Below are 13,269 nucleotides of genomic sequence, written 5' to 3'. Positions count from 1 at the left end.
TAGATATTAAATGATAAAAAAAACACATCTGACTTAAAAGCGCATCTTGCAAGGGCAAAGACGGAGACACCGAGAAACAGAGTGTACGTGTGCTCAAGTAATTGTGGGTTGAATTATCTACTGCTTGCAAAATAAGAGAAAGCAAAGTTCTACATTGCACAAGGAAATATTACATAACTTTAAAGGGATCCGGTCATCGGAAAACATGTTTTTTTTCTAAAACGAATCAGTTAATAGTGCTACTCCAGCAGAATTCCATTTCTCAAAAGAGCAAACAGATTTTTTTATATTCAATTTTGAAATCTGACACAGGGCTAGACATTTTGTCAATTTCCCAGCTGCCCCCAGTCATTTGACTTGTGCCTGCACTTTAGGAGAGAAATGCTTTCTGGCAGGCTGCTGTTTTTCCTTCTCAATGTAACTGAATGTGTCTCAGTGGGACATGGGTTTTTACTATTGAGTGCTGTTCTTAGATCTACCATGAAGCTGTTATCTTGTGTTAGGGAGCTGCTATCTGGTTACCTTCCCATTGTTCTTTTGTTTGGCTGCTGGGGGGAAAAAGGGAGGGGGGTGATATCTCTCTAACTTGCAGTACAGCAGTAAAGAATGATTGAAGTTTATCAGAGCAGAAGTCACATGACTTGGGGCGGCTGGGAAATTGACAAAATGTCTAGCCCCGTGTCAGATTTCAAAACTGAATATAAAAAAAATCCGTTTGCTCTTTTGAAAAATGGATTTCAGTGCAGAATTCTGCAGGAGCAGCACTATTAACTGATTCATTTTGAAAAAAACATTTTTTCCCATGACAGTATCCCTTTAAAATTAAACATATAACAAATCTAACTAAAAACAAACAGAAGAATTCCTTACTTCTCCTCGAAACCCATAAGTGGAAATATTGGACAAATCCTCAAATGATTGCAGCTTGCTTGTAGTAAATCTCTCACATACTATGTCTAAGTCTTCCTTCTAAAAAGAAGTTAAGATTTTATTTTCAAAAATGTTAAATTATATTTACTACATAACTTACTTGAGTTATATGAATAAATGTTTATGAAAGATAATAGTAACAGTCGGCATAATGGGAAAAAAGGTTTCAAAACATATTACCGTATATACTCGTGTATAAGCCGAGTTTTTCAGCACCCAAAATGTGCTGAAAAAATTGACCTCGGCTTATCCGCGGGTAAGTATGGTACAATGATAGAAAACCCTTTTAGATGAAATACGGTAGAAGGCAGAAGACAGCTGAAAAACAGAGAGACACGAATGGCTAACCGTAACCTGAAGCAAGTTCGCATCGAAAAGAACAATGGCGGAGGCCAAATGGTGTCGCCGCCTCAGCAGCAGATGTTTCCGCCCGGCAAAGGCAACAAGCGCACTTTTGAGGTGTCCGAGGGGGACCCGTCTCTGATGCCTCCCAAGATGGAGGATGTTGAGGAGGAAAGAGGAGGGGGGGAGCTTTCTGAAGCCCAGCGAGAAGAGCTACACGCAGCGCTGCCGTCTCTTTGTGGGGAACCTGGGGGAATTCAAAAAGCTCTTTGAGAAATTCGGGGAACCCAGTGAGGTGTTTATCAACCGGGACCGGGGCTTCGGCTTCATACGCCTGGTAAGGGGCTGTGCTGCGGAGGGATATCAATGTACTGCTGCAGTGCTGCAGCTTGGACTAATGGCTAAACTGTTAGACTGTCTGCTGTGGTGCAAGGATGCATTGTGCCTGGCTACCCACCCATCCACTCATGTTACCCACCCATCCACTCATGCTACCCACCCATTCTCTCATGCTACCCACCCACTCATGCCACCCACCCACCCATTCACTCATGCCACCCACCCATTCTCTCATGCTACCCACCCACCCATTCACTCATGCCACCCACCCATTCTCTCATGCTACCCACCCACTCATGCCACCCACCCACCCATTCACTCATGCCACCCACCCATTCTCTCATACTAAACATTCATTCATTCTACCCACCCATTCACTCGTGCCACCCACCCACCCACATACCTATTCACTCGTGCCACCCATTCACTCGTACCACCCATTCACTCGTACCACCCATTCACTTATTGTGTGGGGAGTGTGTGTATATAGTGTATGATGGTGTGGGTAGAGAGTTTGTGTGTGTATATAGTATATGTGTGGGGAGTTTGTGTGTATAGTATGTGTGTGTGATTATTTTGTGGGAAGAGTGTGTGTGTAAAGTATATGTGTGTCTATGTGTGTATAATTGCTAGTGGAAAGTATATTTTGTCTCAGCTGAAAAATATCTGTAATATAAATCCACTGGGGGGGACCAAATTTTCAGTGATTTAGTTTGCGCTGTAGTGATTGTAGCATAAAGGGTCTTAGTTGTGTCTAGGCTTATACGCGAGTCAATAAGTTTTCCCAGTTTTTGTAGGTAAAATTAGGTACCTCGGCTTATACACGGGTCGGCTTATACACGAGTATATACGGTATTATAAAAACACAAAGAGAAAAAAAAGCAAAAGGGTAGTAACATATATTACATCTATAGGACTCTCACGTTTCAAATTTTAAAGCCGTTTTTGCAGCCTCCAGCAGTACTGTGTTGAGAGCTGGAGGGAATTCACTTCTCCAAGCCCTTTTGCCACTTGCACATCTGTGTTGAGGGTGGAATTCTAAAATATTTTTCAGTGGTGTTCAAGTCAAAATCCTTTTTAATTTGCAAATGTTATAGTTTTTAATGCTACCACTAGTTTGCACCAAAAATAATGCTTTTCAATGTTTCTGCACAGTGTATATATTTCCCAATCTGTATTTTTTCAGCAAGTTTCTTTTATTTTTGTATGAATAGCAACTTTAACCAATTTTACAAGATTTTACAGTACAGGTATGGGACCGGTTATCCAGAATGCCTGGGACCTGGGGTTTTCCGGAAACTGGATGTTTCAGTAATTTGGATCTCCATACCTTAAGTCTACTAGAAAATCATGTAATCATTAAATAAACCCAATAGGCTAGTTTTGCTTCCAATAAGGATTAATTATATCTTAGTTGGGATCAAGTACAAAGTACGGTTTTATTACTACTGAGAAAAAGGAAATCATTTTTAAATATTTGGATTATTTGGATAAAACGGAGTTTACCGGAGACAGACTTTCTGTAATTTGGAGCTTTCTGGATAACGGGTTTCAAGATAATAGCTCACATACCTGTACTTTAAATACCAGTTAAAATGTAACAAACCCTGATGCCAGTTCCATTGTCCTGAATCTGGATCAGTTTCATCCCTCCATCTTTCACGGTCACCTGGATGGAGGTAGACTTGGCATCTAAACTGCATAAAACAAAAATAATGATATTTTGATTCATCACAAACTGTAGAATTGTTTTTCAATCACTTTCAGCACTTACGAAATATTAACAGCGCAAGTAAGTGGAAAATAATAGTAAACTAGATTCACATCAGATCACTGGATGACATTTTTGACAGGGAGGAGAATTAGTTAATAAGTAAAAATGTCCTCTTCACTAAAGTGCTATGGGGAAAGAGTATGCAAACAGACCGAGAGAGGAGAAAAAATTTAATTAACAGATCCTTGCCTAATACCATAATTTTAAATATCAGAAACAAAGTGCTCACATCATAGCTTTGTGGTTCCATTAGGAAAATATGATTGTTCCGTCAGCTGTAACTAATTATAATTTCCTAGCCACCATATGTCATACCACTGGGTAGGCTCCCTGCCCCCACTCCGAACCAGAAAGTCCCTCCCCTATCAATCTATAAAAACACCCCCCCCCTCCTAGGGCCAGCAGTCTTTTTTTTTCGGACCAGAGTTTTTTTCTATCTAGCTCTTAAATGGATTCTTTCATACCTGCAGCTGCTTTATTAGGCAGGGGTCTTCCTGTTTTGGGCAGTCAGGTTTTATCCTTAAGCACTCCTGTTGGATTGTGAAGAAGGTGTTACCCATTCGTCCTCAAACGTCTGGTGCCTTCTAGGTTCTCTTTGGAGCCTGAGGCGCACTATGTTAATCTCCCTGAAGGAGGTTAATGGTGCAGTGGGGTCCTTTTTTCTCGCCGATTCTGGGCAGCGCAACCGGAAGTGGCGTCACTCAAAGGCACACAGTACAGGTTATGCCCTTGAGCAACATGGCGGGGGCGTTTTGGGCATGCGCCTTCTGGCAATTTAGTAGTTTCACCAGCGCTTTTTCGAGGCGTTTTTCTGTTAAATAGCAATGGTTTCAGTACAGGCTCTTCTGTTTGTTTGCTTGCAGGAAGGCCCTTTGAGAAGGAGGACAAAGTCGATCCTTTTGGAATTCAGGTATTTGGTTACCTATTAGTCTTTTTATTTTATTAAGGCTATTTATGTTAAGTCATTTTGACTATTATTTTTGTAGACAGCACACACAGGATATGGATTCCGCTGCCTCAAGTAAAACTGTCCCTAGAGCTAGGTAGGTTTCTCAATTTTTATTTTTTATTTTATAGCTTGCTTAAGAGGAAGACAGTAAAGAGGAAGGAGACTACAGAGTGTCGGGGATGTTCGAACCCTAGCCTGCCAAATAAAAAATTCTGTTGTCGGAAGGCCCTTCCCCCGTCTCCATCTGCAGCTTCAGGATCCGTTTCATCCAATTTACTGGCATGTATTTCTGAAGCATTTGCCCAGGGGATCTCTAAAGCTTCAGCATTGGGATCCAGAACTAATTCCTCTATGGATTACTCTTCTGATGAAGAAACAGTCTATAATCTGAGTAGACCTGATATTTCAGTTCCATCAGAGGTTTTTTCAGAAAAGGAAGATTTGGATTCCTCCTTTTTTGATCTAAGCTTGGTTAGCCCTTTGATCAAGGCTGTAAAATTTGTGTTGGGAGTTGAATCGCCCACGTAGGCCATGCCTAAACCTAAGGTGTTGCCATCCACGATCAAATCCAAAGAGCACTATCCATTATTTACGGAAGTTGCGGAGCTGATTAAGTCAGAATGGGCTAAGGGATCAGGTGTCTGGTGCTGCTTGTAGGCCTGCAGTTGCCTTAATTTCGGTTGCTAAAGCCATTTCCCTTTGGATTGATAGTCTAGATTCAGCTATAAAAGAGGGAGCTAATTGCAAGATGTTTCTGCTGCCTTATCGGAAATTAAGCAATTGGCGGCTTTTGTTTCAAAGGCAGCTATAGATGTGACACGCCTCACGGCTCGTAATATGGCTCTATCAGTTTCAGCCAGGAGGGCCCTTTGGCTGCGTCAGTGGTCGGCAGATACGCCGTCCTAATTGAGCCTGTGTTCCTTACCGTTTGAAGGAGAGAGACTCTTTGGGAGTAAATTAGATGACATCATCTCAAAGTCATCGGGTGGAAAGAGTCTTTTTCTTCCACAAGATAAGAAAAAACAGAAGACTCAAGCCTTTAAATCCTTTCCTTTTCGAGGAACTGGAAGGGGTAGAGGATTTTCCGGTTTCGGCCGACAAAACCAGAAGGAGACAACAAGATCCTTCTCTTGGGCTGGAGCAAGCACTTCAGCAAATTGAGGGCGGGGGAAGCCTGCCCAACCTCCTAAAAAACCATCCTGACTATTTGTGGATGAAAAACTCCAAGGTAGGGGCCAGACTTGCGAGTTTTTCAGACAAGTGGGAGAAGACAGTATCAGACCTCTGGGTTCGTTCAGTGATCAAGTGGGGATATCGTATAGAGTTTGCAATTTTCCAGAGTCTGCAACTATTACAGGTCAACTAAGCCATCATTCCTGTTCCAGAGGAGCAAAGAGGTTGGGGTTTTTACTCCATTCTATTTCTGGTAAAGAAATCCACAGGGGGTTGGAGGCCAGCCTTAGATCTAAAAAGATTAAATGCCTTCATAGCTCCAAAGAAATTGAAGATGGATACATACCATCATTCAGGTGGTTCAGGAAGGGGACTGGTTAATCTTCATAGATTTGAGAGATGCGTACCTTCATATTCAGGTGGCAGCATGTCATCAGCCTTTTCTTCAATTTGCAGTAGGCAAAAGGCATTTTCAGTTCTGTTGCCTGCCGTTCGGTCTCACATCAGCTCCCAGGACTTTTGCAAAGCTTCTAGTTCCATTAATTGCAGCTTGTGAAAAGATGGGGTGAGCCCAGTATCGATGGCCTCATCGAGCAATTTTAAATTACCCCTATTCTTCTCAAGGAAGTATCACCCTCAGGCAGCAGCAGTGGATGCACTTCTCCTTCAGAGATGGGACTTTCCCCTTGTTTACCTCTTTCCACCTGTTCCACTAATGATGGCAGTTCTTTTAAAGATCCCGAACGAAGGGGTGGAAGCTGTTCTGGTTGCACCGTTTTGGCCTCGGAGGCCATGGTTTCCTCTTCTCCTGAGAATGCAGAAGAAAACACCTTGGCGTCTGCCATTGAGAAAAGACCTTTTCCTTCAGGTGCCTCTGGTACACCCTGATCCAGTCGTGCTTTCTCTGATGGCATGGAGGTTGAGCGGAAAAGATTGGAAGACTTAGGTCTTTCGAAAGCAGTGATAACGACTCTTCTTCAAGCTAGAAAGTCTTCAACCTCAAAAAATTATTATAGAATATGGGAGAGGTTTTTGGTCGGGCAAAATCAGAATGGTTTGGAGGAATCTGTTCCAGATTTACCACAGATTTTGGATTTTTTACAAAAAGGTTTGGACAAGGGTTTGCAATATAGAACTTTAAAGGTTCATGTGTCAGCATTATCGGCTATGAGTGCGATAGGCAGAAAACCCAGTCATTAAGAGATTTTTTTATGGCAACACTAAAATTGCGACCTCCAAAGAGGTCTTTCTTCAACATGGGAATTACCTCTTGTTCTAAAATCCTTAGTGTCTTCCCCTTTTGAGCCTTTGGATAGAATTTCTGTCTGGAATCTAACTTTAAAGACTCTATTTTTAGTGGCGATAGCCTCAGCAGCCAGTCAGTTTTATGCAAGCCCTTTCCATGGACCACGAAAATATATCTATTCTACCAGAGAAAGTCATTTTAAGGCCGGATGTTTCCTTCTTACCAAAAGTTGTCTCTACATTTCATTTGGACTCAGAGATTATCCTTCCAGTTCTATCAGCTAGCTCGGCAACCACGGAAGATCCTCTGTTCTTAAATTTGGAACCAGTTAGGGCACTTAAGCAATATTTGAATTCTACGGAACCCTTCAGAAAATCAAGTAGACGATTTGTCATCCCAGCAGGAACAAAGAAAGGTTTGGCTGCCTCTTCTTCTACTACTATTTCCAGATGGCTGGTTATCCTGATCTCAAAAACATACCAATTACAAGGCAAGCTAGCTCCCACAGGGATTAAAGCTCACTCTTGCAGTTCGGCTAGAACCTTCATGAACCATTATCGTCTCAATGTGAGACAGACAGCGGTGGATTTTGCTTCTGGAGTCTTTCAGTCATTTAACTCGAATTAAAACTTCTAAGCATTGGTTGAGTTGTTATTTTGTTTCCCACCCTGTTCTTTTTATATTGCTGGGTACATCCCAGTGTTTATGTTGACATATAGTGGCTAGGAAAAGGGAAAATCAGAGCCCATTATGCAGAAAGCTCTGAAAAGTGGCTAGGAAAAGAAAATTACTGTTAGTATGTAAACAATTTTCCCTTTTGTTCATGTGGGATGTGTAAAATACACTCTTTTACACACAACTAAACTGACAATACATGTACAGATTCACTCATGAGGGCCTAACGATTGGATCATAATTTCTGCTATGCAGACCCTTGGGATTTAAACCGCATCAATGTACAGATAAGGTCCTTGATCAGATGGGAAAAATTAAATCTGCCCGAGATGTGGCCAGATATTAGTCAGACAGGCCTGTCAGCTGGCTCCACACATGAGCCATTAAGTTGCTGACTCAGTACAGAAGTCCTGTGTATGGCCTCCTTTACAGATAAAGCCCTTTGTAGACAGTAACACTGTACTGAATGTCATGCAATCAACTTCCTAATAACATCCAGCCATTTGAATCCATTGCTACACTACATATGTAAATAAATCAAAGCTGTACCTGTAAATAAAAAACTTGTGCAAGGTCCCACCCGTCTGTGTGCAGAGGGGTAGAGTATATTGTAAAGCTATCAAAATAAACATTTGTATAATTCAACACTGTCCCTCTATCCCTTAGGATAGGCAGGAGGTAGCAGTCTGGCTGGGGTCAAATACAGGTATGGGGCCTATTATCCAGAATGCTCGAGACCTGGGGTTTTCCGGATAATGGATCTTTCATAATTTGAATCTTCTTACCGGTACTTAAAGTCTACTAGAAAATCAGGTAAACCTTAAATAAACCCAATATAATGATTTTACATCCAATAAGGGTTAATTATATATTAATTTGGATCAAGTACAATGTACTGTTTAATTATTATAGAGAATTAACTTTTTAAAATTTGGATTTTTTGGATAGGGATGCACCGAATCCACTATTTTGGATTCGGCCGAACCCCAGAATCCTTTGCGAAAGATTCGGCCAAATACTGAAACAAATTTGCATATGCAAATTAGGGGTGGGAAGGGGTAAACATTTTTTACTTCCTTGTTTTGTGTCAAAAAGTCATGCGATTTTCCTCCCTGCCCCTAATTTGCATATGCATATGCAAATTAGGATTCGTTTCGGCCGGGCAGAAGGATTCGGCCGAATCCAAATTAGCTGAAAAAGGCTGAATCCTGAACCGAATCCTGGATTCGGTGCATCCCTATTTTCGAATAAAATGGAGTCTATGGGAGACAGCCATTTGGTAATTCAGAGCTTTCTGCATAATGGGCTTCTGGATAACAGATTTGATACCTGTACTGTCTGTTCAGGGTTGCTGTGAGGGACAATGGGCCTCACATACATATGCCTCCAATCATCCCAAATTCCAACCCTTTCCCATCAGTCCTGGCCACTAACAGGATTCATGTCTGTTTCCTGCTGATATTCTACCAACCAGTTGCTCTCCAGGTGGCTACCCCTCATTATGGCCCTGACACCAGTAATGTACATACAGTACATCTATAACATTTTAAAGTAAGTCATTTGTGGCAATCTTGAAAATTTCTCCAAATGCATTCTGTTGATTGTGTACAAAAACCAAGGGCTATGGCTTTCTAACATAAAATGTGAAATCTCATATTAAAATCTTTTCATGCATCAGTAGATCAATCATCTTGGGAAGACAAATGCCACATTTTTGCCATGCAGGGTAAGAACGTCTTACCCTGCATGGCAAAATGTTGCATTTGTACGGGAATCAAGAATGATAAATAAGTCCCTATCCTTTATTTATTGGGAAACCCACAGCCCTTTGATTACACATACAGATATAGGACCCAGAATGCTGGGAGCCTGGTTTCCTCCAGAAACTGAAACATATTTTGAAAATGGTAATACGGATTTGAGTTACAGTAATTCCCTTCAGAACAGTGTTGTGTTGACGCCTGCCCTAGTGGGACATTTTTTAAGATTGCAGGCACTGACCCAAAGATAATATTTTTGGCCTCTCTATAGATCCCTGATAAGACCTGACACTGAATATGTAAAAAGCTCATAATTTGGTCTGGGATGGGTGGCCGACTTATGTGAAGATACCCTCTCTTTTGGCAACTTTAGAAAACCTTTCATTTACTCCTTAAGTCACCCCTCTATGGAAGCCTGAATGTGCCCAAATTTACCAAAAATCTTATTTGTTCAAATTTAGACTACCCCCACAACCCACTGCTTAGGACCAGCTTCAACTAAAATTGTAGCCTCCCCAAACATTTTCTACTGCCCCAGGGACATAATTAATAAATAAGCAGACCCGGAGATTATTGCGATAGGATAACCAGATCACATCTAAAAATTCAAGGGCTACAATATAATTTAAAGGAAATGTTAATCTTTTGCAAAGTCCTAACAATGTAAAAACAGAGCTGTGACTTATTGTACAGAAGATTATTAGCCATTGCCAATCTCTGCATTACAGTTAGGGTTGCCACCTTTTCTGGAAAAAATTACCAGCTTTCCTATATTCTTGTTGTTTTTTCCTATTATGAACATTGGGATAAAGGATCATTTTTACCGGCCAGGTCGGTAAAATACCGGCCAAGTTGCAACCCTAATTACAGAAGATACAGAAGATTGTTATGCAATGTAGATCTCTCCATTTACACAGTGGAAGAGGGGGTTGGTGGCTCCTTTCTTCAGTGGGATATCCCAAAGCCACCTTACATTAAAGGAAAACTACCCCCAAAATGAATACTTAAGCAACAGATAGTTTAGATCAAATGAAGTGGCATATTAAAAGAATCTTACCAAACTGGTATATAAATTTAAGTAAATATTGCCCTTTTACATCTTTGTCTCGAACCACCATTTCGTGATGGTCTCTGTGCTGCCTCAGAGATCACCTGAACAGAAATACTGCAGCTCTAACTGTAACAGGAAGAAGTGTGGAAGCAAAAGACATTACTCTTACCCCCAAATGTAATGAATGGCACTAAGTTTGCCCAGGAGCAGTAACACATAGCAATCAATAAGATGGTTGCTTTTAAACAGGTGACCAGTAAATGCTACATTCTGATTGGTTACTATTGGGTACTGCCCATGAGTAAACTTAGTGCCTTTTATTACATAACCCCTTTAGTCTGTTAATTGGCTCATGTGACCTAACATGTATGGTTTGTTTGTGTACACTGTGAATCCTAGGATCCCAGGGGGCAGCTATTTTTTAAAAATGGCAATTTTCGATTTATGATTACCCAGTGGCACATACTACTAAAAAAGTATATTATTATGAACATGGTTTATTTACATGATGGAGTGTTTTACATATGAGCTGTTTTATTCAATATATTTTTTATAGAGGCCTACATTGTTTGGGGGGGGTATAGTCTTCCTTTAAGTACCAATTTGAATTGCCAATATTACTTTTAGTGCAGGTTTATCTTTGCACAGATAAAACATGTGTACAGTGCAATACGAATTGTCAAGGGAAGACGTGACGTTTGGCATATATATATATATATATATATATATATATACATAGTAACTACTCAACATGAGTTAGGCGGGTCTTGTGCTTTCTTGCTGTTGCGGAACTACTAAAACGCAGTAAAGCACTGCTAGAGCGCCCGAACATTCTTTCCTAACACTCAAGCATGGTCAGCCACTCTCCTTGTGAACACTTAGCCTGTCACATACACTGGCACCACAAACAGGGTAGGTTAATTACCAGTTTTCAATCATTTCCTTGATTGCATTGGCCGGCCTCTGGATGACCTCTCCAGCAGCTATCCGGTTAACCACGGTCTCCTCCAGCCGCCGAATAACTCCCGCCATTATGTCAGATACTGTCAATTTTCAGAGTCCTCTAAAAAGAGTGAGTTTCAAGCCCCTAGTGCCATCGCTTAACCGTGTGACTGCGTCACGTGACAAGGAAGAACCAAACATAAAGAAAGGGGCGTTGACACGGCGGGAGATTCCATTTGCATCTTGCTATCGTATCTTTGTTTAACTTTGATATGATATAGGCCTAGCATAGACAGCAGGGATACTTCTATGCATGTTTGGTGTGGTTTAAAGATATTTTATTAATTAAACCAAATTTCGTATCAATAATATTGTCAGCCTAACCCTCTTTAATAACATGCCTACTGCTGTATCCTTAGCTTGGAGTTCTCTCTAGTGTCATTTGCAAATGCATGCATTTTGATGTAACGGAGGGCAGCTACTTGCAACAAAAGAGGCGATTTGCAGCAGTCATGCTGGTTAGTACAGTTGAGTATCTGAATATTGACCCCCCTCAACCCCTTGTGGTTCACCTTTAAATTCACTTCTAATGTTATGGAATGCTGACCGTTTCTACTGACAGTAACCCCATATCTGGACAGTCCCGACTATTACCTGCCCATTCTCCCAGTTTCCCCACCCAGTTTCATTGTCCCATCCCCATATTATGTTACCACCAACTCCTCCACTTCAAGGTGAATTTTAATAAAGGAAAAAGGGGGCAACCCTAACCCCAACTAAATAAATGCTCTGTAAGTCTACAAATATATTGTTATTGCTACTTATTATTACTCATCTTTCTATTTAGGCCCTCCCTTATTCATATTCCAGTCTCTCATTCAAATCAGTTGCTAGGGTTATTTGCACCCTAGCAACCAGATTAGTGAATTACAAAATGGAGGACCACAAATAAAGAAATATTACACAAAGTAGAACTTTCAAAAGAGTTATAATGTGTCACACCATCCATATGACGTGATTATAGTGTGATAGGAGAAAGTTAATAAATATATTTCATACAAAGTTCATTTGTAATAGTCAGAAAATGCATTGTGTATCAATTTCAATAAACTCATATTAATTCATATTGTGTGTGTCAATGATTTAATCACACTTTTCATATTAATTCATAGGTTAATTAAATAAAAAGTGCTTTCAGTGAATAGAGTGCCAGTAACCGTTATCATATATTACCACCAAATACCAATTAAATCAAGCGGGCTTGATCAATGTGCCAAAGGGATTATAATTTAGTGCTTTGTCCTCTCAGAGGCACCTAAATGAGTAGTGGCCTATTCCCTGTGCTTGTTCTAAGGCACTCACAAACTATTGAATACTAATGTAACCGGGGTTATTCAAGCTGAAAGTATCAATGGACTTGCATCAACCGGATTAATGCGTTCCTGTTTTCACCCGGCAAAAACTTGACCATCACACCTCCCTTCAAAAAAATCTTGCGATCTTTACGCAAAATTTTGCCTTTGACAAAGCCCACACAGGCAAAACACGCATCAGGAGCAGAGCTCTCAGCTCATTCTTTTTTTCTAAAGGAGAACGAAAACCTAAAGTTAAAAAAACGCTACCCTACATAGACCCCCCTCTCCTCAGCCTAAGTGTTACCCCGGGCAAATGCCCCAAACATTTTACTTACCCCTCGGTGCAGATTCAGGCATCAGAGTTCAATGGCGCAATCTTCAGCCGGTTCGGTAATCTTCAGAATGAGACCAGCGCTTCAACAATTTTCACGAGTTTCATCTAATGCTATATTTGTTCTGTAAAATGTTTTACCATACCTGAGTAAAAAGCTGTAGAAGCTCTCTGTTTGTTTAGAATAGCAACTACAGTATTAGCTTGGTGTGACATCACTTCCTGTCTGAGTCTCTCCCTGCTCACTTATAGCTCTTAGCTCAGATTATAGCAGAGAAGAAGGGGGGGGAGAGGAGCAAACTGAGCATGCTCACGCCTGGGGCAAGGAGGTTGAAGATGAAGGCAGGAAGTCTGATACCGTAGCCCATGTGTACACAATAGGAAAAAAGAAATGCAGTGTAT

General features: G+C 40.9%; 1 protein-coding gene across 2 annotated transcripts in view; it reads right to left on the bottom strand.

The window, feature by feature from the left end:
* mlh1.S (mutL homolog 1 S homeolog) overlaps positions 1–11,294 on the bottom strand; it is an 83,303-nt gene extending 72,009 nt beyond the window's left edge. Inside the window, exons 1-3 of one of the 2 annotated variants that reach the window (NM_001097076.1) lie at positions 11,165–11,294; positions 3,218–3,308; positions 871–969 (exon numbers count right to left, since the gene is read on the bottom strand). In NM_001097076.1, the coding sequence (NP_001090545.1) occupies positions 871–969; positions 3,218–3,308; positions 11,165–11,271 (297 nt within the window). In that variant the 5' untranslated portion in view covers positions 11,272–11,294. Of the gene's footprint in view, positions 1–870; positions 970–3,217; positions 3,309–10,408; positions 10,430–11,164 lie in introns of those variants that run through there. The other variant, XM_018268518.2, reaches the window with a different exon arrangement.
* Between the last annotated feature and the right edge of the window lie 1,975 nt (positions 11,295–13,269).

Source organism: Xenopus laevis, chromosome 6S (assembly GCF_017654675.1).
Source record: "Xenopus laevis strain J_2021 chromosome 6S, Xenopus_laevis_v10.1, whole genome shotgun sequence".
Taxonomy (NCBI): Eukaryota; Metazoa; Chordata; class Amphibia; order Anura; family Pipidae; genus Xenopus; species Xenopus laevis.
This window is presented reverse-complemented; position numbering and strand designations above follow the sequence as displayed.